The sequence below is a fragment of the Spermophilus citellus genome (genome assembly GCF_964194105.1).
Source record: "Spermophilus citellus genome assembly, chromosome: 14".
NCBI classification, from domain to species: domain Eukaryota; kingdom Metazoa; phylum Chordata; class Mammalia; order Rodentia; family Sciuridae; genus Spermophilus; species Spermophilus citellus.
Window position 1 is genome coordinate 67115389 of NC_138194.1, and position 26589 is coordinate 67141977.

Below are 26589 nucleotides of genomic sequence, written 5' to 3' on the forward strand. Positions count from 1 at the left end.
GTGAGTGGTTTTCCTCCCCAGTACAATGGGAAACCCCTGGAAGGTTTTCAGAAGGAAAGGACATGACTCAGATGTGCTTTTTTAGGAGACACTTGGGATGCAGTGGGAGGGTGGCTGGTGGGCAGCAGGACGGGCACAGGTGAATAGCACATGCCATCAGAGTCTCAGGCATACCTGTGATCATGGCCCATGAGAAGGACAGGGACTCCGCTCCTCTTGGTAGTAGGGAATGTAGGTCAAGGAGCCCAGCTCCCTCAGCTAAGCCACTAATGCAGCCCCCTTTCCTGTCAGGGAGGAAAAGCTGAGTCTGAGATGTGTGGGCTCAGCTGAGCTCTGCTTTGGCAGGGGAGACAGAGCTATTAATCACCTAGGTGCAAGGATCCTGGCCACTCCCTGGAGTTCCCTGGTCCCCCTTCCCAGGGTGCCCTCCTCATGATCTCCCCAGGCCAGCCTTGACATGCACAGGGAGCAGGCAGCTGTATTTTAAGATCAGGACTCAGACCTTTAAATAAAGCATAAACAAAGCTAGCTTCCCCCGTACAGAAGGAGGAAGACGGCTCCATTTCTCTTCAGCACAGTGACTGGGAAATAAACAAGTGGCTCTGCCTGTCACATACACTTAACCCTCTGCAAAGGCATCTGTCAGACCCAAAAGCTTCCACCTCAGCCTTTCCAAGAAATAACTGATATGCCACAAACTTCTCCCCAAGTTCACTTTGATGTTTCAGGAAAGGTGCACATGGAGGCTTGTTCCTGGCCCCAGCCTCACAGGAAAAGTTAACCAAAGGCAGCAGACACAGATGAGGAGCACCAGTGTAGCTCAGGGCATGGAAGGGGACAAAGGGGAGGAGTGAGTGAAAGGAAAGGTGGGAGGCAGAAGGAGGTTGGCAGGGGTGGGGGCTGGGAGCAGTGCTGGGAGGGCATGGAGCAGCCCCTAATAGAGATATAGGAGGGGTGAGAGCCCCAGTGGCCAGGTAGAGCCCCAGCAGCCTGGTGTGGGAGAGACAAAGAGAAGACAGAGGAACCCTATCTATATATGGGCAAAGTCTCCCACAACCACAAAGGAAGAAGGAACAAGCAAGAACAAAAAACAGGCAGGAGCAGAAGGAACAGGCAGATAAATAAAGCAGGGGAGGAAGGAAAACCCCAGAGCCATCAAACCCAAGAGTTTGTAGGAGAGGGGACCTCAAAGAAGGTAAAGGTGATTTATCCATAGAATACAACCAGAAGAGTCAGAAGCTAAGGCCATAAGAGTGGGAGTGACAGGGAATAAAAGATGGCACTCAGCAAAAGCCACAGACATATGGCAGTGAAGCCAAGCTTTGGGGTGGCCCGAGGTAGAGGATGATGAAGGCTAGAGAGAGCAGCAGGGCTGCTAAGGTTGTCCCCTGGTGCTGCTAAAGGCACCTAAAGCAGGGAAACCTCGAGCCACTCTCCCCCAAGGTGTGGGAGGGGATTGAAAAGAGTGAAAGAAGCAGCAACCCGGTGATTACACATGCACCAAAACACGCACCCTCTGCAAAGGCTGGCACACTCTTAGCAGCACTCCTGTGGGGATGGAGCCCAGAGGCCTTTGGATTGCAGCCCGGCCAGGTGTCGGAGAGCACAAGTGTTAGATCGAGCAGACTTAGACAGAGAATAAGGTGAAAATATGCCCAAACAGATTCTGATAGAAATAGACACAAAGACTCCAAATGCCATCTCTCTCTCTCTCTCTCTCTATATATATATATATATATAGAGAGAGAGAGAGAGAGAGAGAGAGTCGCACACACATACACACACACACACACACACACACACTCAAAGGCAAGCGGTTGGCACAGGTGATGGGTCAAGCTTGCATCCAGGAGTCCCCACATGACGCCAGATCAAGGATTCTCCCAAAGCACTCTACTGCTACACAGAGTGGAGAGGGGTGGCATTGCCACAGCTGTGTTAAGAGGATGTGCTTCTCACTGTGGCTGTGGTGGCTGTCCTATGAATCCAGGCACTCTACAAGGGCTGTTCCAGGATTTCTGACCATGACATGTAGATGCTATCTCCCTGTTAAGTTTGCACACTCCACAGTGCTCCAGTTGTTGCAAATGGGGACCATGGAAAAGGCTGAGAGACCAAAGGGAAGGGACTCACAGGGACTTCAGGTCCATTTCTCACCTCAGCTCATCAGGAGAGCTTTAAGGACAATCCTAGGACACCAGGAACTCAGATCTGGGGCACAAGTCTTGTGAATGAGGATACAGATACTTAGCACATCTATGCTGGGTTCAGATACTGCACCCAGCACACATCACACACAAGTCCGGATTCTGCCTGTACTGACACTGCACACATCTCCCCACCCATCAGAGGAACTATTTCACTGTCTGGAAATTCCTACTGTTCTCAGATCACACACATGCACACACACATGTACTCCCCTACAGCCCACACACCATACTAGCCTGTACACACACGGCGCCCACTCAGAGTTCCCAAACAGAACTCCATGACTCCCTCCCACACTGAGGGGCCCTGCGCCCCTGCCGTGCCCTCTCCCAAACCCTCTGGCAAGCTAAACCAAGCTCAACCTTAGGCTTCCCTGACCTCTTTCTCTTCCATCCAGCTTCAGTTTCCCAGCAACCCCAGATTCAGGCTTGGGGAAACTTTTCTTCAGGTCCCTAAACTGGAAAACCCGGAGATTTCTGGTTCTGCCCTAATCCTTGGACACGCACAAGTCATGGATCTCCTGACAGACCCAGCAGGGCGAGGTCACCGAAGGCAACCCTCTGTCTGCGACCTGGGGGTGATGGCAACAGCAGCTGTCATCAGAGGATGTGTCGGGGATAGGGAAAGGTGTCGGCCCCGCGCTGAGCTGGGGGCACAAGGAAGGTCGCAGTGACACGCCCGAGGAGCGCAGAGAATCTGCTGCTGTTGCTGTTGCTGCTGCTGCTGCTGCTGCTGCTGCATCTTCAGAGTCTGGGGCGACAGCCGCGCCCCCGGCTGAGGCGCGCGGAGCTGTCCGTTCAGCACCACCGCGCCGCGCCCCAGCTCAGGGACCGCGCCAAAGCGCACCAGCTCAGCTCCCGCTCCTGCTCCGCGGGCGCCTGCGGCGTGGGTTCCTGCCTCTCTCGGAGGGTGAGGGGCGCGCGGATCCGGAGACAGGGGCTCCAGGAGCGTTGGGGTCACGCAGCCACCTGTGAGCCTCCCGCAACTGCGGGCGGCGGCAGAGTGCAGGGCCAGAGACTGGAGGAAACGCTAGGTGGACCCCGCCCGCTGGCCCGCGGAGCGCACACACAGGCGCACACACACTCGCACCCGCGCGCACACGCACAGCCAGCCGGCAGCGGACACCGCTGAGATGCTCGCCAGCAGGTCGTGCAAGTTTCCCGCCGGCCTCGGCCGCGGGCGCTGATGCTCCCAGGTAAGTGCTTCCAGAACGCGCAGGGCGAGCCCGGGCAGCTCCGTTGGGTTAAGGCGCAGCGCACGCGGCCCCGGGGCACCGCGCCAGGAGGGCGGGGGAAGCCAGGGAGGGAACATGCAAAAGGGGCTCCAGTCGTGGGGGCTGAACACAGGGGACGCCGAGCTGTCCCCCTTTCTCCCGGCCCGGGAGACTAGAGCGGTAAATTTCCCCGCCCCCTCCCAAATCTGCGTGTCCCCCTTCTCGGCCCAGCCCTGCCGGTGCGTATCTCAGCTGTGGTCCCGCCTGTCTGCGGCGCGCGGGCGGGGGCGTCTTCTCCGCCTGCCTACCGGCAAGGTCAGCTCTCAACCCCCTGGGCTCTCAGAGCCGCTGGGGCGCGACCCAGGCACGAAAAAAGCGATGCCAAGACCCCTGGGGTGGGAGTGGAGGCGCTGCCATACATAGTACATACACCCCTGCCTTTCCTTGGGAGAAGGCCAACCCCCACAGAGCTGTTCCCCCACCTCAGTGCCCTTCAGCACTCAGAGACCCGCCTGGAGAGTACTGGGCCCGCAGGTATCCCTGCCGAGAAGGAGAAGGGCGCAGGGGCGGGGAGCGCCGGGCGCTCACGCTGTTCGGTTCCCTGGGCTTTCAGGTGTAGCGCCCCCGCGCGGCGCGGGCTGCAGGGCATCTCCAGCATGACCGGCCAGAGCCTGTGGGACCTGTCGGAGGCCAACATCGAGGATGGGGAGATCCGCATCAATGTGGGCGGCTTCAAGAGACGGCTGCGCTCGCACACGCTGCTGCGCTTCCCGGAGACGCGCCTGGGCCGCCTACTGCTCTGCCACTCGCGCGAGGCCATTCTGGAGCTCTGCGATGACTACGACGATGTCCAGCGTGAGTTTTATTTCGACCGCAACCCCGAACTCTTCCCTTATGTGTTGCATTTCTACCACACCGGCAAACTTCACGTCATGGCCGAGCTGTGCGTCTTCTCCTTCAGCCAGGAGATTGAATACTGGGGCATCAACGAGTTCTTCATCGACTCCTGTTGCAGCTACAGCTATCACGGTCGCAAAGTGGAACCTGAGCAGGAGAAGTGGGATGAGCAGAGTGACCAGGAAAGCACCACATCCTCCTTTGATGAGATCCTGGCCTTCTACAACGACGCCTCCAAGTTTGATGGGCAGCCCCTGGGCAACTTCCGTAGGCAGCTGTGGTTGGCGCTGGACAACCCTGGCTACTCGGTACTGAGTAGGGTCTTTAGCATCCTGTCCATCCTGGTGGTGTTGGGGTCCATCATCACCATGTGCCTCAATAGCCTACCAGATTTCCAAATCCCTGATGGCCAGGGCAATCCTGGTGAGGACCCCAGATTTGAAATTGTGGAGCACTTTGGCATTGCCTGGTTCACATTTGAGCTTGTGGCCAGGTTTGCTGTGGCCCCTGATTTCCTCAAGTTCTTCAAGAATGCTCTAAACCTTATTGACCTCATGTCCATTGTCCCATTTTACATTACTCTAGTGGTGAACCTGGTGGTGGAAAGTACACCTACTTTGGCCAACTTGGGCAGGGTGGCCCAGGTCCTGAGGCTGATGCGGATCTTCCGCATCTTAAAGCTTGCTAGACACTCCACTGGCCTCCGATCTCTGGGGGCCACCTTGAAATACAGCTACAAAGAAGTAGGGCTGCTCTTGCTGTACCTCTCTGTGGGAATTTCCATCTTCTCTGTGGTGGCCTACACTATTGAAAAGGAGGAGAATGAGGGCCTGGCCACCATCCCTGCCTGCTGGTGGTGGGCTACAGTCAGTATGACCACAGTGGGTTATGGGGATGTGGTCCCAGGGACCACAGCAGGGAAACTGACTGCCTCTGCCTGCATCTTGGCAGGTATCCTTGTGGTAGTACTGCCCATCACCTTGATCTTCAATAAGTTCTCCCACTTTTATCGCCGCCAAAAGCAACTTGAGAGTGCCATGCGCAGCTGTGACTTTGGAGATGGAATGAAGGAGGTCCCTTCTGTCAATTTAAGGGACTATTATGCCCATAAAGTTAAATCCCTCATGGCAAGCCTGACGAACATGAGCAGGAGTTCACCAAGTGAACTGAGTTTAAATGATTCCCTACATTAGCTGGGAGGACTTGCTATCCTCAAACCCACATTGCTGAGCTGCCTCTTGTGCTTCTGGCACAGTACAGGCACCTTAAGGTTGTGGCGTAAGGAGTCTGTGCAACCCCAGAGGGGAGAGATGCATGGGATATGCGTCCCCGGTTGCTTTTGCAGTGTTTAGAATCATTTTTAGAGGGTGGTGTGTCTGACACCATGCCTTTGCACCTTTCAACGAAATGACACTCACTGGTCTTTGCATCGTGGGCATAAAATGTTCATCTTTCTGCCAGATGAGTACCCAGAATGCCAATTTCTCTGTCCACCATGTACACTATTCTAGTGCTTGTGCCCTGGTATTATGTGTGAGTTCTTTGTGTTCCTGTTTCTGAGGTTGTTGTGTGAGTTCTATACAAAAAGTCCCCTCAAATCTGTCCAGTGGAAACGTATCTATCTATGAGGTCAGCAAGGATATCATGAGATTTTGCTCACAGTCATGTGAAAAAAACCTCAGTTGTTTATCCCTTGCTTTCATTTAGTTTTAATACCAAATCAAAGAGAATGCAAAGTTAAGCACACAGGACCAATGCAAGCCTGTGAGTTGTTTTTCTAAATATCTGTAGCTCTGTGGCTTGCATGGGTGTACCAAACATTTTTAGAAAGATATATACTGATGTTTGTCTTGTAAATGTCACTCTTTGGAGAATGTTACTGTTAAACATGTGGTGAAGATAAGTTTATTTTTCCCAAAGAAGACATACATTAGGGACAGGGACTTCAGCTGAACATAGGCCAACTCCCAGGATGCTTAAATCTGAGTCCGAGAGTCCATGCAATCTAAGCTCTATCATTCATGGCTAGGCCTCCCTCTTTCCTAGGGTGATCATAGAGACATTTATTTCTGGCTGAGGTAGGTTCCTGGTCTAAGCCATTGACCAAAGTTTTCTGTCTTAGATATTAGCATGTTTTTGAAATATTTAATTTTTAAGACATTTAAGAATTAGGTTGTGTTGTCTTTCTCAGCCTAGAAGAGGCTTACTGTTTGTTGTATTGTCTCCCCGAGGGGAACATTATTAGGTTGTTAGCAAGAGCAGTAGCTTAAATACTTTTGTTGACTGCTTTAAAAGCTCATAATATAAGAGCCCTTTTAATTCCAAGCAGAATTTGCCCAGATAGTTTTGCTTCTAGGATATTGTACATTGCATTTGATGTTAAGGTTGCCCTGAATTCCTGCCATGACATGGTGATATAGAAGTGTATACTCAAAATTTAGATGTGCATGAAGACAGTGTGGCTTACCCAGGATGGAAACACTAAAGTTTTATTTCCATTCCAATTGCCATTTATTGGGGGAGGGTGGGTAGAGGCCAGGCAAAAGTTATAAAACAAAAAATTTCTACTTCAAAAAATGTCATAAATAATTGTAAACTTCTTGAATAGCACAAGGCTGTTTAAAAGACCTTTAAACTGCTAAGCTTATATTGTAGGGAGACTACCATTTTCTTCTCCAAAACGCCCTACCTCCTCTTTAGTTAACCAGCATATAACATTGAGAAGGGGAACCTGGCCCCTTTGTAAGATAATCCTTTTCTGTCATCTTCTAGGTAATCTAATGGTTTTCCAGGTGGCTTTCATTATAGTTCAGTCTTCTGCAAGGCTGTAGAATCCAGGGATCTAAGCAGGAAGTTAGGCAGGCTTTTATCCAAAGCTTGGGCCTCCCCCTATGAGGTCCATTTTGTGTTTTAGTAGGTTGAGGATAATCCATACTTCACAAGAGTGTGGAAAGGATATTCTCAGAGGTCTTTGTGTACTTGTAGTTGCCATAGCTACTGCAGTGTGGGCGATTTGTTGGTTGAATACATAGGCCAGTTATGCCCTTGAGCCTCCAGTTCAAATCCTTCCATCAGACTGAAGTCTCATGGTGGGGGCTCGGGGGAGAGGTGGCCATGTGCAGATGTGCCTATGTGCACAGAGTGCCTATGTGCAGATGTATATATGTTTCTTAGAAGCATCAGGAAAGGGGAGATGACTTAAAGACAACAGACCAGTGAGTCAGAAGAGCAGGGTTATTTTTTCAGATTTTGCACATGGAATTTTTGGCTTTGGATGTTATTTTCCAGCCCTGGGGGGCAGAAAATTTACAAAATCATCCCAGCTGCACTGCAGGCAGGTGATGGTACAAATTTATGAGTACTGTCACAAATCTGTCAGGGTTGATGGTATCAGGTCACTGAGTGTGGTATCCATGGTCACTGACCATAAAGCTGTGCAAAGTGGAAACAAGGAAGGAGACAGAATAACTCAGTCACTTTCCTGAGGATCTTTCCAAACAAGCAGTTTTACCACCAAAAAAAAAAAAAAAAAAAAAAGAGAGAGAGAGTTTTACCACCCTTAGTGGTTACCTTTGCAGATATGAAAAGCTGGAAAACTTGACTTTTCTTTTTGTTAATGACTTGCATTTATCTGGTGCCTTTCTTTGGGGGAATCCCAAAATGCTTTAGAGACTGTGCTTTTAACATCTCTTGTACATATATATATATATATATATATATATATACACACACACACACACACACACATATACTTGTAAAAATATTCCTTTGCCTACTGGGATCTTCAGTCACTTTTCAGCTTAAGAATATCTCAATAGTATTAAGTTTTCCAAATAGTGGTTTCAAATAACTGAAAGATAAGAACTCAGCTGGCTTGAACACTGCAGTGAATTCCCACAATAGATGGAGACTAAACTATGACCAGGGAACCCTCCCCTCCCCCAAGGTCCCATTGAAATGAGCTGTCTCAGAATCAAGGTGTTTGATTGACCTTGCTAGATAGCTCGGCCTATTTGTAGCAATTCCTTCTAGTCCCAGAAACTAGTCAGGGAGGTTAATTTTCTGCACCACTCTTAGCAAGCATGAGATGACATGTTTGGCCACAAAGCTATCAGACTGATCTGTAAACCTTCTTTAGGACAAAGTAGAAATGCTATGACTCATTTCCAGCTGTTGGCTTGAGAGTGGCATCACTTCCATCATTTGAAGATGGTTCTTTTCAAAGAACATTGGGACAAATATTTGGGCCAGGGTTTTCTCACAATATATGGGACAAGCTTTTTGAAAGGCCTAGGTTGGGAAGTGATACACATTTATTGCATGAATGCACATTGGCCATAGGTTTGTGTTTTCCACCAAACCCCTATGTTTTCTGGGTTTGCTGTTGAGGAGGGGCATGTTGTAATGCCGAGCTGATTTGTAGCTCATCAGGTAGTAATTGGTATTTAATATTTGGATTTGTTATTTCTACTTATCTTAGTACTCAAATAATGGAACCACCTGCTAATTCTTGCCTCGTTTCCAAGAAAATGATTTGTTATGCACTTTGGGATAGCAGCGGTCTATATGGGCCGTGCGGTGTCTACTTGAAGGCTTAACTGGTATTTCTTGTATGTTTTAACAGCATGACTTGTTACAGAGTTGTAATTTTAAATATTGAGAACGCTGTATTTGCGATGTCAGTTTTAACACTCATTAACACACTATTGTGCAAGCATCGAGGCGGGCTCTCTGCTCAACCATTATGTCTGATTGCTACACTTCAGTTTCTGCGCCTCGACTTGGGAATCAGGATCGTGGCCAACACACTCAGGACTCCAGGCTTGCAAAGCATGCAGATTAAATAGGAAAGTGTTTATGCTTCCTTGAGGCCCTTCTCTTACATATGGAGTGGCAAACACAGCTGGGGATTGGATTTCCTGCGGAAACCTGGGTTTTTCCAGCAATGATTGGGAATGGTTGGTTGTCTGTCCTTCAGGCAGATAGAGGTGTGGTCCCTTTCTTGCCTGGATCAAGAGCCACTAGAGTGCTTAGCAGAAGGAATGGTCATGTATTCTTGGAGTCCTAGTAAACCAGAGGTGCCTGCAGGATTCCCCTTGCACTGTCCTGCTCGATACCTTTGCTGGCAGCCCTGCCATCCTGGGTACCACTCTTCCCGCTACTGAAGTAGCTCCTGGTGGTAAATTGGGTACTGGGTAACCATAGTTTCTTGCCTTGTTAGGTGTAAATACTGGTGGGAATTCCTAGAGCCAGCTCTTAGCTCTACTTACCCAGGACTTAAGAATCTGAGCCTTACTGAAGGCTGCAGGGAACCCAGAGGAAGGGTGCTGGGCTGACTGGCCTCCGTAACTATTTGCCTCTCTGAGCCTCATGTTCCACAGCTGCAAAATTAAGAGATTGGATTAGATGGTCTTTATGTCCCTGCCCACTTGTTTGTTTAAATTTAAAAGCAGAATTTTGCATGCTTCCCTATGTTCTCATGACAGCAGTGAGCAGTTTCTGATGTATCTAACTTATTTTTAAGCAGAGCAGAGGGACTGCTTACAAACAACCTCCTATTTGGCATCATTTTTCTCTTCAGCAGGCAGCCACAATAGAAGACAGTTTTAGGGACAACTGTATCAGAGAAATGCTTGGGCTGATTCTGTTCCAAGTGAATAGAGTTTTAAAATCATCAGCAATTGTCTCCTTTGGGCTTTATATTATTTACACCTAATCTGAATTCCTGCTATTAAATATCATCAGGCAGAGAAGAAAATCACACCGATCCCATTTGGTTTTAGGGCTAACTGCTCACTTTTGTTTGTCACTCTGTGATGCCTGGAACAATCCCCGTTCCCATAAGATTCTTGGGTTGCACCAGGCCCCTAAGTGTACAGGGCAGAAGACTCTCCCTATCCCACACTTAACTCACACTGCTGAGCAGGGGAATCCTCTTCCTAAGCCAAGGCTGAAAAAGGACACGTGGGTACATGTGCAGCACTGAGAAGGTTCTGGAACTTTACCATAACCGTTGCATCTCCATCAAGTGGATGTGATTCATCACCTCCCTCTAGCAGGGGTATAAACAGATGTGAGGGTTATTTTGGGGCCATGAGGCCTTGCATCTTAAAAGGAGAAGCAAACACCTCCTCTAGAAGGAAGAGCTGAAGCAGAGCACTCACGTGGTTATTGTGTCCTTTTCTTTACAGGAGAACTTTTAACTAGCACTTCAGGCCAAGGACTTGACATGGGTGTCACATCCCATTGATAACTGCAGATCTGAAAAGCTGCCATGCTTTCCTCCTCCTGTGACCTCATTTATCACTAACACTGTCCTCCTGGCTAGATTCTCCCAAGCAGATGACTAGGTCAGCAGCTGACAAGCTGATTCAATTGGAAAGACAGATACAAACCCAGCCTCAAAGACCTGGCTGAGGGGCAAGAGGCAGGGCGAGGGAGAGAGGGCAGGCATGCCTTGGAGCTGGTGTAAGTTCCTACTGAAGGAAAAGGGGATAGGAAGAAGCCAGGAAAAGGAGGGAGTGGAGAAAAAAATACAGGAGAGAGTGAAAAAGAGAAAAGGCAGAGAAGAGAGAAGGGCGAGAGCAGAGAGTAAGTCAGGGAGAGGCAATTTTAATGATGTTCTTTTAGGCCTTCTTTTGAATTTATTGTGTTTCCAGTGAACACAGGCCCCCATGGCTTCCTGCAAGGTAACAACTGCTGGATCACTCCCCTCTTCTCCTACAAGAGCCTCTCCTCTCCTCCCACCTAGTCTAAGGTTTCCACGGAATAGAGGCCGTGGGGAATACTGAACACATTTTGGGTGAAGAGGGTTGTAAGGACACAGGGAAGGAGGAGTGGCTCTCTGTGAAGATGGGACTCTGGACTCTGAACAGGGAGGGAGCTGGGTGTTGGTCAGACAGAGGATGCAGGTGGGAGTCAAGGATGGAGAGATGGAGGGAAGAGAACAGGAGGAGAGCTCTTCCTCCATGAGCAGGGACCACCACAAACCAAAGCCACAAAGGCAGAAGCAGCCCAGCACATACGAGAAACATCCAAGTCAGTGTGGCTGAAAAGAAGCCTGAGCAAAACCATCTAAAATGCTTGAGCTGCATTCTTCTGTCACTGGGTGGGACATCCTGACTAGATTTATGATAATAGAATGTGACTGGCAGCAGCTTGGTAGCGTAGGAAGGAGCCTAACCCTCCTTGAGGTCACGGCCTTAGTGCAGGCCAGATTCAAAGGGAGAGAGGAGAGGAGGAAGGTGCAGGCAGGTCGACCAGGAGGCCTGCATCAGGACAGGGTGGTGGGGGCAGACAGAGGGACAGGAAGGACAGTTTCTGGGTTCAGGCTGGATTGGTGGCTGGGTGATGATGGTGTGGAGAGGCGAAGGGAAATCTTAGATCCCTCCTTGAACCTGCAAGAAGCACAGATGGAGGTGTGGGGTGAGCAGACGGAGGCCTGGATGAGTCATTGGCTTAGAGATGGAGGCTGAGGCCACGGGAGCAGGACAGGGGCAAAAACAAGAAAGAAAAGCACCCCTTTTAGAAGACAGGTATTTGAGGGACAGCCAGAGGAAGAGTGGGCCCCAAGACCTGCACAGCCCTCCTTTCCCAGAGAAGCGCCAGCATGGGTGATCACCACTGGGGCCTGGGCTTTCCTCTTCAGCCATTTCCTTATTTTATCTCTGTGATTGGCTTCTGTTCCTGCCTCTCCTGCAAAACTGCTCTCTTTGATGGTCAGTGCTTCCCTAATAGATAAGTGCAGTCGCCTGTCCTCGGTTCTCAGTTCCCAAATTCTTTAACCACATAGGCGAATCTCTAAGTTCTCTCTCACCCCCTTCTCTGATTTTTGGGCCCCGCACGCTGTTGGCTCTGCTGGTTTTTCATTCTCCTCTTGACTTTCTCCATCCCCCACAGTTCTGTCACACAGCCTGCAGTGTTCTTCAGCCACACCCAAACTCTGCTAGAATGTGGATGAGGCCTACCTCTCCTCCTGGCCCCACCTCACCTGGGCCCCTTGCCTGAGTTACCTATGTGTATTTGGAAGTCACCAGGGTAACGTGGGACTTACCACCTTCATTCTAAACTCCCTCCTGACTTCTTCCTCACTTATATTAATGGGACCACAGTGCTCCCAGCCACTTAGGGTAAATTTTCTGTCATCTTTAACTCTCCCCCATCCCCCATTTATTTATTTATTTTTTGCCACAGCAGTCATTTGCCAACAGCCTAATTGCCCAGTACCATACTAGATTTGAGGGAAGTAAATGGAAGGATGTTATTCACGGTCATTAAGCAATATAGACTTTAGAGTCACTTGGCATCAAAATCATCTGGGGAGCTTTCAGCAAAGTCAATCTCTGGATGTCACCCATCTATAAAATCAAACTCTTGTGTGGGAGCAGAAATCTGTAGTTAAAAAGCAGTCAGGTGCTGGGGATCAGAGCCAGGGTCTCATGCATGCTAGGCAATCACTCTTCCACTGAGCTACATCCCCAAATATCCCAGGTGATTTTTCTTTTGTTTTTTTAGTTAGGGTCTCACTAAGTTGCTGAGGCTGGCCTTGAAATTTTGGTCCTCCTGCCTCAGTCTTGGAATCATTTGGGATTAATTTAGTGTTACTGGCATGAACCTGCACCACAACTGGACAAGGTGATTTTGAAGTAGGTGGTTTTCAGACCATGCCTGGAGAAAAGCCATCTAGGGGTGCCCCTTCACTGTCCTGGCAGTCTCCCTCATTCCCACACCCACTGGGCTTCAGGTCTGACCAATGATTTCATCAGAGCGCTGCCGCACCTGGGCCCATGGTATCCATTCTAAAGATTCCCTAGGCTTCAGTCCTTATTAACTTGTGTTTTGTTAATTCCCCACAGACTCATGTCTAGGGCTGCCCCAACTGATTCTTCCTTTATTACATCGATTACCAACCCCAGAGTTTATCTTTCCCCTTTCAGCATCTTAGACCTACTGGTGACTGGTGTTTATGTTAAATACAACCACAGATATGAAGGGTTAGGAATGAAAATGTGGAAAATCCACATGGGCCCATTAAAGGCCTAAGACAGAGAAAAGGGCCTATTTAGAAAGGAGGTGCCTTTCAATGGGGCAACAGGGGCAGGTCACAGGGTTATGAGAGGTTTGTAGCAAGGGACACACAAAGTTGACAGCCCAAAGGGTCTGGTGATATGAATGTTAGATGACCAGAATCCTCACCCCTTCATGGGTGGCCAGTTCTGAATCCCAGACTAACAATCTCTCAAAGGGACGTGGGCTGTCCAGAGGTCCCTGAACACCTAGGAATGTGGCCTGAGCAGACTGACTGGGTGATGTGGCAGAAACAGAATTGGGGTTCTTGGGGAGGGTTTTTGCACTCAAAACTCTTTTCATCGCCTACATCTCCAGACATTTAAAGAATTCTGAGCTATTTTCAGACCTACTATGAAAAGAACCGAGGTGTCAGCAGTCAGACACCCGTCTAACTGTTTCCTAAGAGTGGAGCTGGCACGACTCACTTTTGATCTGTCAGCTTTCTATCGACTTTTCTGGCAAACTTTGTGAGTCTGTCAGGGCTGACTCTACAGGGAGCGGCTGAATTGTAATCCACTGTGTTCAGGGTCAGTTATTACAAAGGTCACCCTCATGGGGATGTATTCTGCATTTCTTTTTGTGGAAAATGTGGGAGAAGAGGAGGGAAACAACAGTGCAGAGAAACCAGGGTGTCCCTGGGCTTTCCCTCTGGCTCCTACAGAGAAGCCAGGCAGCTTTCTTTATGCCTTCCTTGGATTTGAGGACTGCTTTTAAAATAAGGAGCTGGTGGGAACAAACAGAGCTCCAGAAGTAAACCAATTCTACTCTGGCCTTCACTCTGCCTAGGAACTTGGGAGCCAATGAGTTGAGGCTCAGAAGGAGGATGGTGATGTTCTATGTGCAGCATTTAAATATATTGCTATGTAATTTTCCAATTTTAAAGCATGAGCTCACTGATTATTCAATAACTTCCCTATTTTTAAAAAAACCTGTGTGTGTGTGTGTGTGTGTGTGTGTGTGTGTTTAAAGCCCTCTTATGATTAAAAAAAATTCCAGCCAACCCAAAATCTCTTGACCTTCACATTTGCCTGGGCTTCTCTGCCTTCAGTGGAATATGCAAATGTGTGTCGAAACTTTAGAACTAGCAAGACTTTTCTGAGTCTGAGGGACTGGTTTGTGCTGATATTTCAGGGAAGAGTTTGATGCTTGAAAACTGGAATGTGCAGATGTCACATATTCAATGAGACTGGAGCGCAGGCCTCAGCAACACTGCCTGCAGAGCAACCAAGAGGCAGAACTACTTCAAATAAGAGCCATTGTTTACTGGGTGCAAAGCCATTGGCCACACCCTGTACCAGATGCAATGGGAAGGACTATCCCCTGACACCCCGGGCCTCCAGCCTCCAATGGGAGCCATGGGGTGAAAAGGCACCTCAGAAGGCCTTTCAGGAGCAGGTTTAATATGTCACAGAGGGACACGTGCCCGTGTTTGTGTGTGTGCACATGCCTGAGAGTCTCTGTGCATGTATGTGTCTGTATTTGTCTCTGTGGGTCTCTGTGTGGGTCTCTGTGTGTGTCTATGTGCCCGTGTGTTTCTATCTGTGTAGCCACACACATATGCCTGATTGCTTTGTGTGTATCTGTGTATGTGTCTTTGTATGTATGTACTTATATGTGTGTCTCAGTGTCTGTGTGAATCTGTTTGTCCATGTGCCAAGCTATATGTTTTAATCCATTTGTGCCTTTGTGTGTGAACATGGGGGTGACAGGAGACAGGGCAGCCATACCCTTTGGGAGAAGAGGGTGGAAACAGCTGTTCTCCGGGGCTCCCGTGAGACGTTACTTCCATGGAGAGGCTTCCTCTGAGCCAACAGAATTTAAACTACATTTTCTGCCACCCAGTGTCTCTCCCTTATGTTGTCTTATAGCATCGGCTCCTTTTCTTTCTTAGGCATTATAGTAATTTTTCATTTGTGTTAGTGGGTAATGTCTGTCATCCCCACTGGTCTGGAAGCTACTTGAGTGTAGAAATGTTTATCTCCAGTGCCCAGGACAGTGCCTGGCACAGAGTAAATGCTGACAAATGACAAAGGAACCAAGGGCAGGGGGCTGTCTCATTGCTATGATGCTGGGTAAATTGCATGGCCCTGGGGAGCCAATTTAACCCGCAGCACAGCTGAAGCGAGGGTGGGGAGGCCTCTGTAAAGAGTTTGCACTGCACTGACATTTTTAGCAAACCTTCCCGGCTGGAGACCTGTGATGTGCTGGTCAAGCAATGCCACCAACAATGAGATGGCAAGGAACAGCCTTCCTATGAGACCCAATTCCAAATGAGCTCTGGGACTGAGGAAGTCTTGCCAGATGTTCCCGTTGGGTAATGACTAATGTGGGAGCCAGTTTACAGGTGAATCATGTCAAAAGGAATATACGCACCTAATTCCTCTGGGGCAGGGTCCAGCAGAGAGTGTCCATGTTGTCAGGCTTTAGAGCAGAGGTCACTAGATGTGCCCATAGTTGGAATGGTAAGTATCACTTGTGCTGGTTAGAGAAACAGTCTTAACATTAATTAATATTTCATTGCTTGTCTTCCAGAAAAACAAAACACAAAAACCAAATGTGAGCCCTTTATTTAAAGGTCTCCTCTTTGTGACAAGCTAAGCAGAATGTGGTCTGCATACTGATTTGGTCCTGCAGTTTGCTGGCTGGAACTCCAATCCAGCTGGTAGGGCATGTGCTGGTGCGGGAAGAGCAACATGCAGTGTGCACAAGTCCCCCCTGCGCTGGCTGTGAGATGTGAGGCAAGACAGGCACCACTCTGGCCTTCACTGAGGCGGTAACGCAGAGCTAGGGCTTATGGGGGAGCAGGGTCATCAGAGGGAAGAGCCCTGTCAGATTCCTAAGAACAGGACCAGACAGGACCAGGGACAGCTGCTGCCAGCTTCAAACTCCACTGGGGCAAGGTACACCAAACTGAAGGCTGAGAGAGGGCTTGGGAGGCTGCTGGGAGGGTGGATGGTGGGGCCTTGGGGTGATGGAAGGAATCTAGACCTTGCAAATGTAGGAGGCACAGCCAGAGGCCGAGAGCCCCAGGCATAGGCTGTTGGGAGGCGGTTATAGTTTCTAGACTGGCAGTCTTCAGGCAAATTTATTCTAATTCATTTTGAAATTTATTTTCTTTTAATTTATTTTTCTAAATGTTTTTAAAATATATTTTTTAGCTATAGATGGGCACAATATCTTTATTTTTATTTGTTCATTTTTATGTCATGCTGGGGACCAAACCCATGGCCTTATGCATGCGAGGCAAGCGCTCTACCCCTGAGGTACAACCCCAGCACCTCTAAATTTTAATTGTGATAAAATATATATAACATAAAATTTACCACTTTGAGTGTACAATTCAGTGGCGTTAAGTCTATTCATATTGTTGGGCAACCATATTCACTGTCTCTTGACTTTTTCATTATCCCAAACTAAAACTCTGCATTCTTTAAACCACATAACCCCATCCTGCCCATATTTTGTTTATGTGTGTGTGTGTGTATGTGTGTGTGTGTGTGTGTGTGTGCGCGCGTGCGCATACAGTGTAAAAACCTCGAAGAAATTTTCATTAAAATTCTAGGTCAGATATTTACTAGCTACATGAACTTGGTTAAGTAATACCATCTTTAAAGCATCTGTCTTCTTAGGTCAAGTATATGGATGATAATGTCATGTTAATAGTTAATATTCACTAACCACTATTTCAAGAGCTTCCCATGTATTAACTTTCTTACCGTATCTATAAAATAGATCTTATTATTATTCCCTGTGGTAGATGAGTAATCTGAAGCATAGAGAGTAACTAGCCCAATGTCACACATAACATGTACCTTATAGGAAGGACCATTGTAAAGAAAGTGTCAGGCATGGAGCTGGTGCTTAGACCTGAGGTTCTCATTGCCCTTTCCAGGAATCCTTACTGGGAATGGTGTACACAGTCTATGTAATAAGAGTTTTTTTTTTTTTTTTCTGTCAGGCAATGCATTTATAGTCATTGTTTCATTTTAGCCTTTGACCCAGTACTAGGATGTAGATATTTTAAATGTAGTTTTAAGGTGCAGTAATTTACAAGTAATAGTTGAATGCATTTGTTATTAAAAATTAAAATTTACATAAAAAAACTTACTCAAAACACACATGGTCACCACCCTTCAATATCAGTCCCCCACTTCAAATAACTGCTATTGCTGCATTGGTATACATCCTTCCAGAGTTTTTCTACAAATTACATATCTCTATACCTGGAGAATGGGGAAGTGGTTTTGTGGATGGCTTTATTCTGGAAACTTCTTAACATTTTTCAGAAATTTTCCATAACTATTTATAAAGACCATCCTCATTCTTTTCGACTGCATTGTGTGGTTGTACCAAAGTTCATTTAAACTCATCCCTCTGATGATCAATTAGATGCATAATAGCTTCATTTGGAGACTGAGTGCCTTGTCCATGCCACTGGGAAGTGGCAGAGCTGGGCTCCATCCCCCTTCTTTCTGTGTCCAAAGCTGAGCCATAACCACTAAAATGTAAATCAACACAATTAAAAGGGTTTTCTTTAAAGTCAGATGGAAAGTCAGTATTACCCTCCACATTTATTTGTTCAGCCCACACTTATTAAGAATCTGCCATGTGCCATTACAGATGTTGGGAATCTCTTGGCTTCAGCTTTGCCTCAAGCCTCTGGCCTGTTGTCAAATTTGTTGGCCATTCCTCTTGCTCTTCCCTTCCCCCAGAATTGGCACAGTTCTCATGCCTTCTCACCCACTGCTCTACCTGAAAAATTAAAGATATCTCTTCATTTTTGTTCATGTTTCTATATTATTGACTATAGAATTATAAGAACAAAAAGCAAAAAGCAACCATCGCAGAGCCAAAGCCAAAGCAAAAAAAAAAAAAAAAAAAAAAAAAGACTACATTCTCTTTTTCTTATTTTTGTGAAGCATCTGTGACACATCATTCTGTCTTGCATGAATCAGTCTAGACATGCTCTCTGAAGAATTCTGGAGAAGTGACCATTTTCACTCCACACAAACAGTAAAGAAGCTCACGTCTCTCCCTTTGGAGAGTGGGCCATATTCATCCAGGCTCTACAATGTGGTTGAATGCGGGGACACACCAACATGTGTCATCTAAACTTTCATGACCAATTAGATAATTATTTGTTCCAGGGCAAAATAAATGCTTCCTTAGGTTTGAGGAATGATCTGACTCAGGTTTGGGAAATGATACAAAGGACAATTTTTGCATTGTTAGACCCAATCTCATGGAAGCAGTTTGTTTTCAACATATTTCTTTGCCTGCACCTCTGTTCATTCATTTGTTTTCCCATTCACTCATCCTGCAAGTACTGAATGATATTGGAGACAGTTATGAGAAAAACAGACATGATTCATGCCTCATGGAGGCACACAGGGCATTTATCACTTAAAAATTGGGTTTATAAGACTTTTAACCATTTCTCTAGATTCCAAATTTAAATCATGTTTCTTTTACCTGCAGTTCATTAGTATTCAATGAATATCTGTTAAGCGTTGTTGTGTTGGGGCCTGCACTGGTGCTCTGGAGATGAGAAAAAATGTGGGCACGGTCCTGACCCTCAGGTGGCTTATGGCTGGCAGGGCAGACAGACTAAATAAATGCTATAACAACACGGAAGGTACGGTGACCCATATCTAGGCCTACGGGGAGATGTTCCCGAACTGGACTGATAGAATTAGAGTTGGTCACTTCAAATTCAGGAGGGTGGGCAGGTGCTCTGGCAGACATGGATACTGAGAGTATCCAGAGATTGAGAAGAGAGAGGGAGGCAAGGTCCTGGTCATGGAGAGCCACGTTTGCTTTAATGAACTTTGTCTTGCAAGTGATGGAAATTCATGGCATTTTAGGGTGATAGTGCCAGAAGATGGTGGTGGGGATTGATTTAGGTGCCAGGAGCAAAGATCAGTTAAAGGGTTGCTGCAATAATCCAGTCAGGAGACATTAAGGGCCTGGATAGAGGAGGGAGAACAGACAGGAGGACTCGGATTCAAGAACTATTTGGAAGCCTGAACTGGTGGAGAGATAGAATGGCGTAAGTGAAAGGCAATGAAGAGTCAAAGTGGAATCCTAGGTTACTATCATTGGCCACTGGATGGATGATGGTGGTACCAATTGGACAGAAAATACAGAACAAGAGTGTTTGGTCACATTGAAATTGAGGTATATGTGGAGCATTAAGAATGCCTGGCTGTGGAATTTTCAGAAGTCTAAGCTGAAGGTAGCATACATATATGTTTACTGAATCTAACATGATGCCATTGGCACATATTAGAAACATGATAAAAGATAGACCTGCACAATTCACCCATGTATTTACTCTGAGAATATTGATAACTGAATACTGACTGGATTGAATATTGATGGTATGCTACCTAGTGGTTGCCCTTAGAGAGCCACTTTCTATCTAGGTGCTAATAGTTGGGTTTTATGCTTTTGTCTTTTACATTCTCAAATTCCAAAGTTTTTATCTTTATGATTATGACAAAGATATAATATGTTCATTTTTTAGAGTTTATAATTCCATGGTTTTAAACATACTTACAGAGTTGTGCAGTCATCACCATAATCAATTTTAGAACATTTCATTACCCTAGAAAGAACTCTGTACCCATTGTTTCATTCCTTTTTACTGCTGAACTATATTCCTTGTATGGATATACCATATTTTATTTTCTATTCATTGGTTGATGGATGCTTTTATCTTATACATTATCACTATCCAATAGAAATATAATATGAACTACAAAAGTGAGCTATACCTATAATTTTAAATTTTCTGGTAGCCACATTTTTAAAAAGTAAAAACAAACAGATGAAACTAATTTTAATATTTTAACCTAACATATCTAAAATATTATTTCAATAGACAATACATATAAAAAACTGAGATATTTTACCTTTTTTGTGCTAACTCTTTGAAATAAGAGTGTATTTTATACTCACAGCACCTCTCAGTTTGGACTGGTGACATTTCAAGTGCTAGTGGATGTCATGTTGGACACCACAGTTAGATAAAATAAACTCTTTCTGGTTTTCTTCTTCACTTTGGTTTTTAAGGAAGCTTTAGACTAAATTCACAGTAAAAAATTTCCATTAATATGATTCAGATTTCTTTCCTACATTTGGTTTCTATTTATCTTTTCTCATTTGTCTTAATTTATGCTACTCTGTTATTTTTGATACATCTTTCTTTGTAAATTGCCTTAATTAAAAGTAGGGACTAGGGGTTGTGCTTAAGCACTTAGGTAAGCCCTCTACAGCTAAGTGGTAAAGCAGCCTAGCATGCACAAGGTCCTGCGCCCAATCCCCAGCAAGGGAGTGGGGTGGAAAGTGGAAATTGCTGACAAAATGAGATGAACTTTTCCCTCAGGGCACATGGCTAGTGAACCATATTTGAAGAGCTGGACTTAAGCCTGTTTCCGCAGGTGCTCTGCCAGCCATCTGCCCACCTCTCTCCACTCTTTGCCCAACACTTAACCTCAGTAAGCCTCCGAAGATAACATTATTTCTAGATACTTATTAAATAATAGAAATGAGTATAGTTGAATATGACTAGTACATCTTGGCACCATGGAATTGGTCAGCTATTACTTAGAATTAACTTATCTAGAAAATTATTTAAAGAGTTTCTTTTGGTGATGGGTACAGACTACATGGTTCTATAAATTCTCCTCACAAGTAGGACAGAGAGGGCAATATAAATCATCCTCAACACATTTTTCCTAAATGCTTTTACTGAGTAGTGAACTTTCTCAGACACTGAAAGGTACACTAAAGATTCTTTCTCATCTCTGCCTTTCTGTATTTTTTTCCCTTCTCCAAATACCCTTCTCCCTGTCCTTAAACCCAGTTTGAATAATTCTTAAGTGCGGCCTTTCTCACTGCCACCTGCTACCAGATTTGTTTATGTCTTTGTAAGCACCATCTAGGCAGAAACCACGTCTTCTTTTCTGTGATCACACTTAGCATAGAAGCTGGCACAGAGATGGTGATCAGTGGATGGTTGTGGATGAGGAAAGAAAGAGCAGGTCCCTGGTGCTCAGTGGGTGCCAGGTACTGTTCTGAGGCTTACATCCCTGTCTCATTTCCTCTTCATAACCCTCAGATTGTCTTCTCTTGATAAAGAAGTGGAGACTTTTAGGAAGGATTAAGTAACTCATTCATGTTCATCAAGCAAGTTAGTGGCAAGCTTCAAAGGCACCTACCTTTGATGAGTTCCAATTCGTAAGAGATTTAAGTGTTCTTGTCTTTTACAACAAACTTAAGAACTGAAGAAATGGATTTGCCTCAGTTTGGACAAGGTAAGGAAAGGCCCCTTCTGCCAGGAGAATCTGTTGTTTTTGTTCAGCCAAGTTAGAAATGGTGCGGTCCTATGGGTGGATATTATGTATATTTGTATATATTTGCTATTACTGCTTTAGATAAATGTCAGGGGACTGGGTAAGGCATCAGGATTCACTGAACAAGAATAAAACCCCAGAAGCTCATTAGTAATGAAATTGAAATAACTTTGCATAAAGAACTTCAAAACATTCTCAGTGAACTTATATGACCGCCTACCATATTCAGATTCAAATCATATTCTAAATCACTACTGGTTTGTTAAGGCAATTAATTTTGCCTTCAAAATAATAAAGCACTTTGTGGCAACTTTTAAGGCTCAGGTTCAGTAGTCCATTAATATCAGATACTATCAGGTATAATTTTCAAAGATCACATTCTAAGAGGGTGAACTGATTTACGGTCATCAGCTAGTATACTTAAAAAAACCCTTTTATATACTTTCTGAAAGGTCAACATAGAATGAATTCATGAATTTTCATATCAATTCATTAATAATTAAACAGTTCTACATTTCAGATTCCTCAGTGTATCTTTTTTTTAACATCAAAGTCTTCTGTTCCAAGTGCTATTATGTCTTCTCATTTGAATATTCTTGCCAAGAATATTTTCTTTTTAAATAGGAAAGAAAGCTGTCATGGAATAAATGGAAAGGCTGAAAACGCACAGCTGCAGGATTGCCCCCATCCAGCATGCTCTGTACACATTGAAACATTAGAAAGAGAATGTTTAAAAGCTGAGCGCTCTAGTCTCAGGTTTTATTTAGCTTCCACTCAACTAATTACAGATCACCTTGGAAAATCCTATAAAAATTTAAGACAACTAGTTGCTTGATTAAACACAGGCAGACACTGGGTTTTCCACAAGAAAAATTTTAGAACTCATTAGCTCTTAGTGCTTCCTCATAAAAAAAAGGATATATGGGTATGATTCTATTTTGTAATTTTTGGTTAAAACTGTCATTGGTATCATGTTTTAGAATTTTTTTCTTTTGCTCTTCTTTTATTGTTCATATCCTTCTCTTTTCATTGAAAATACGAAGTCGTTTATGAATAGAATAATAAAAATGGTAAAATACAAAGGTAAACAGATTTTTTTTTAAAGGGATTTTGACCTGTGAGCTGGCCTGGGGCTAGAAGGTACTTCCTGGAAAGTTTTTGTGTACATGTGATTTTAACAGGTCAGGGGGAAGAAGGTGTGAGGACCAAGGACAATTATGGTATTTTTTCTTAGTTCCTTCCAGAAGAGGAAGGACAGTTATCTGAGTCTTCTGGAATCCGGGTGGCATACCCCCACATGGAAAACTCCAATAGTGCTCCAGACCCTGAACCTGAACAACTAATCACTTTGACACACTCATAAGTACCCTATGAAAACAATATAAAGGTTACACATGGTAGGGAACCAGCTCTTACTATGTACAGTGAACGAACTCATACCTCCAGATAATTCCTTTAAAAATGTTTTCAGTTTTTATAAATACAGGATCAGGAAATATAGATTTGCAGATCACAGAATCTCATAAAGCTATTAAAATGTAAACTTGATTTTGAGTTTCCTGGAATGAAAGTAAACTGGGGCCAAGTAAATTACATAATTCACCTTTGTAAGGAACAAGAATGCTAACACTTTTGTGAAACAAAACTTTAGGGGCTGAAATTTCCTGATGGGTCTTCACAAATGTGGCAATATATGAATAAATGTCCACCTTAATAATAATCCCATATAACAGAAATAGTTGTAAAGAGAGGGTGAAAAAAAAGTTTAGCTTAATACAACTTTGCTCTATGTAAAAAGGAAATACTTTTAAAAATCAAATGTTGGATTCTTCTCAGTACAAACCACTACCTGAGAGTAGACTAAGCCAGCCCTTAATGGAAAACATGTCTGGGTTCTAGAAGGGTGTAATTCACCTTAGAAGTAACAATAAATTTGCTTATCAACAAAGTCTTTTTCTTTTTTTTTCTTGCAAAAACAATGCACTAAACCAAAAAGGATTAAAATTTTCTTTTTGAGCTAACACCCAGTGTCCTACGCTAGGAACTTTATATTAAAAGTGTTTTACATGTACATATTTGATCTTCATAACTGCTGCATTATTACACATAAAGAAATTGAAACATATTGGTTGGGTTATTTTTGCCCAGGATAACAAATATGTAAAGAACTGGGATTTGAACCCTTGTCACTGAGCTTCTGATGCTAGACTCGTTCCACTATGCTGACAAATGTTTCCCTAAAGTACTCATTACCAAAGAAAAACTGGTAAGGGAGATAATAGAATACATTATAGTTTACCAAAAAAACACAGTGTTCAAGGTGCAAGAACTCCACATGTATCCTAATAATAAAGGAAAAACATCCTCTATAACTCCTCTTGGAAGCTTGAGAAGCACCCTGCATTTTTCTGAATGTACAGAAAGGATGTCATTTCAGGAAATACAGGTTCCAATGAAATGTGAAAAAGGTAAAAACAGCTAACCAATGATCCTCTTCTAAGTTTTAATTATCTCCTAAATAGATGAGCAGGCAGGCTTAGCAACCCTATCCAACATTCTAGAACCAGACCTCCTGTGTTTATTAGACAATGTGGTCTAGTGGAAAAAGCAAAGATTTGGAGACAGATGGAAGTTTAAAGCCTATACTGGCATTAACTAGCTATGTGACCTCATTTAATCTCTCCAATCCTTTCCTTCTAATCTTTCCTTTCTTTTTTATTGGAAGGAATATGCATTTTTGTTGTGAAGTTTTCAGATAATGTATCAAAAGTACATGACTTAGCTCAAACAATGGTAGATGTTGTAACAGTGACTGGATGCTTAAGACACAGCCTATATGATTAATGATGACAATTTTATCGTTTGAGCTCACTGCATTTAATGAAACTTTAATATCAATTTATATCTAATATACTGGCAAGAAATGTAGTGAAACAAGACAGATAAACATCTCTGCTTTCAAGAACCTCACAACCCAGCAAGATAAAAGAATCATTATAATGGGCTTGGAAGCAGTTCTGTTTAGAGGAGAGAAAGGTCTCTTTCAAATAAAGAAATAACAGTAGATGAGGCCATAAATGTCAGTTGAGGATATTGCAGATCTTGAATACCAGGAGGCAGAGTTCACCTGTAATTGGGTAGGCAATACAGTGTGAGCAGAAAAGTGAGAAAAAGATCAGAATTTTTATTTAGGTAGATTAATCCAGTGAAAAAATTAGTGGTAGGGAATCTGGCTAATGATGTGAGAAGGACATAAACTTGGAATTGTTTTTCCAGGATTGATGGAAGAATGGAATTGGTTTTGTGTCTTTCTGTGACCCATAAAGGACTGGGAAGTGGTTGGCTGGGGGTGAAGATGTTTTGTGTGGACTTGGACTGGATTCCTGGAGGACATGTCACCCTGGAGCACATGTTCAGTGGTATGGGACTGCCCACCTAAAGTATATAAAATTCCCTGGGTCTAGGTTGCATCACATTGCTCAAACAAGCAAAAAATAATAGCGCTCATTAGATTCTAGATTCATAGTTTTCTGTGCCAAAAAAAGAATACCTTGTACTCCAAAATATCATTTTGATGAAATATCTAATTAAATGTCTGTGCCTAATAATGGTTAGGTAAAGCAATGTAACTGCAATTATTTTTTTAATGTTCTATTTAGAATATCAGTATTTTCAGGATTTATTTTAATCATTAATCTTTATCATATAGAATAGGAAACAAAAATAGCATTCCTACTGAATGTTAATGTGTCAAAAATTTGAAAAGATTTCCTGTGACTAAGTTAAAAACATCTTATTAACGTATTATATAATTTCCGTTAGAGAAGAGAAGCTACATACCCATCAGTGAGTAGAGCGTGACTTGGGGGCTGTGCTTCAGTAAATAAGCAGAAGAAATATAAAAGCAGGTAAGTAATGTAGGTAAGATTGTCTGACACATAGTAAGTACCCCCAAAGTGCTGTTATTATTATTTTGAAATCCATTTAAATAAATATATTTTTCTTCTTATTTAGGCCAAAGTAGCTCATAATTTGAACATAAAACTATGCTAAAAATAAGCTGTGTCAATGTATTGTAAGTCTGGAGAAATGAGTCATCTAAGTTCATAAAGTCAAAGAAAAAACTTTCTCATCTACAGGACAATATATACAACAATTCTGGCTTTGCACTGCGAGTAAACCTTGACTCATGAGCTTCGCTTACATTCACATACTGTATTTATTAAAGAGTGGGGGTGTGCAGAAAGTACGCTTACCTATTTTTGGCAAGTTCTCAGCAATCAAGGTCAAAATAAGAGGTTTCTTTTTAAACACATTAAAATAACTAGAAATATGCTTTCCTAAGTATCATGATTAATCAAAGCTTAACTAGACTTGAAGATTACTTTCAAGTATAGTTCTTAAAAACCTGTTTTTTAATTTTGTTTTGTTTTTTGGTAGGGGTGGAAGTGAGAAGATAGGAAAAGTTTCAAGATAGTTATCCTAAAATGTTTTGGAGTTTCCTACAGCTTTAAAAGAAAACATCATCTATTGTTCTTAATTCTCTTAAATATGTGTGTTCATGTATACATATTTAAATAGATATAGATGTAACAGGGTATAAATTCTATTCACATAAAAATTACATTGTGATTGGAACATGACATTATTAAAAGGAGAACTCTTGTTCATAATGAATTAGGGCTAACAAACAGGCCTCATGAAATAATTTGTACAGATTTTCTAATTTAGGCAAACTGGAGAGAACACATCTTCATTTGATGTAGGGGGTTTGGCTTGGATGATAGCAAATAAGTCATTTGATTGTGTCATACCAGGCTAGGTGTTAGGTTGGTGGTGGTGGTG

The 26589-nt window shown here is 44.1% G+C and overlaps 1 protein-coding gene across 1 annotated transcript; it reads left to right on the plus strand.

Annotated features, from left to right (window-relative positions):
- Positions 1–2824: 2824 nt before the first annotated feature.
- On the plus strand, positions 2825–5836 carry KCNS2 (potassium voltage-gated channel modifier subfamily S member 2). Its single transcript, XM_081266516.1, has 2 exons — positions 2825–3403; positions 4035–5836. The coding sequence occupies exon 2, from the start codon at positions 4078–4080 to the stop codon at positions 5509–5511; it is 1434 nt and encodes a 477-aa protein (XP_081122642.1). The 5' UTR covers positions 2825–3403; positions 4035–4077; the 3' UTR covers positions 5512–5836.
- Positions 5837–26589: the final 20753 nt, after the last annotated feature.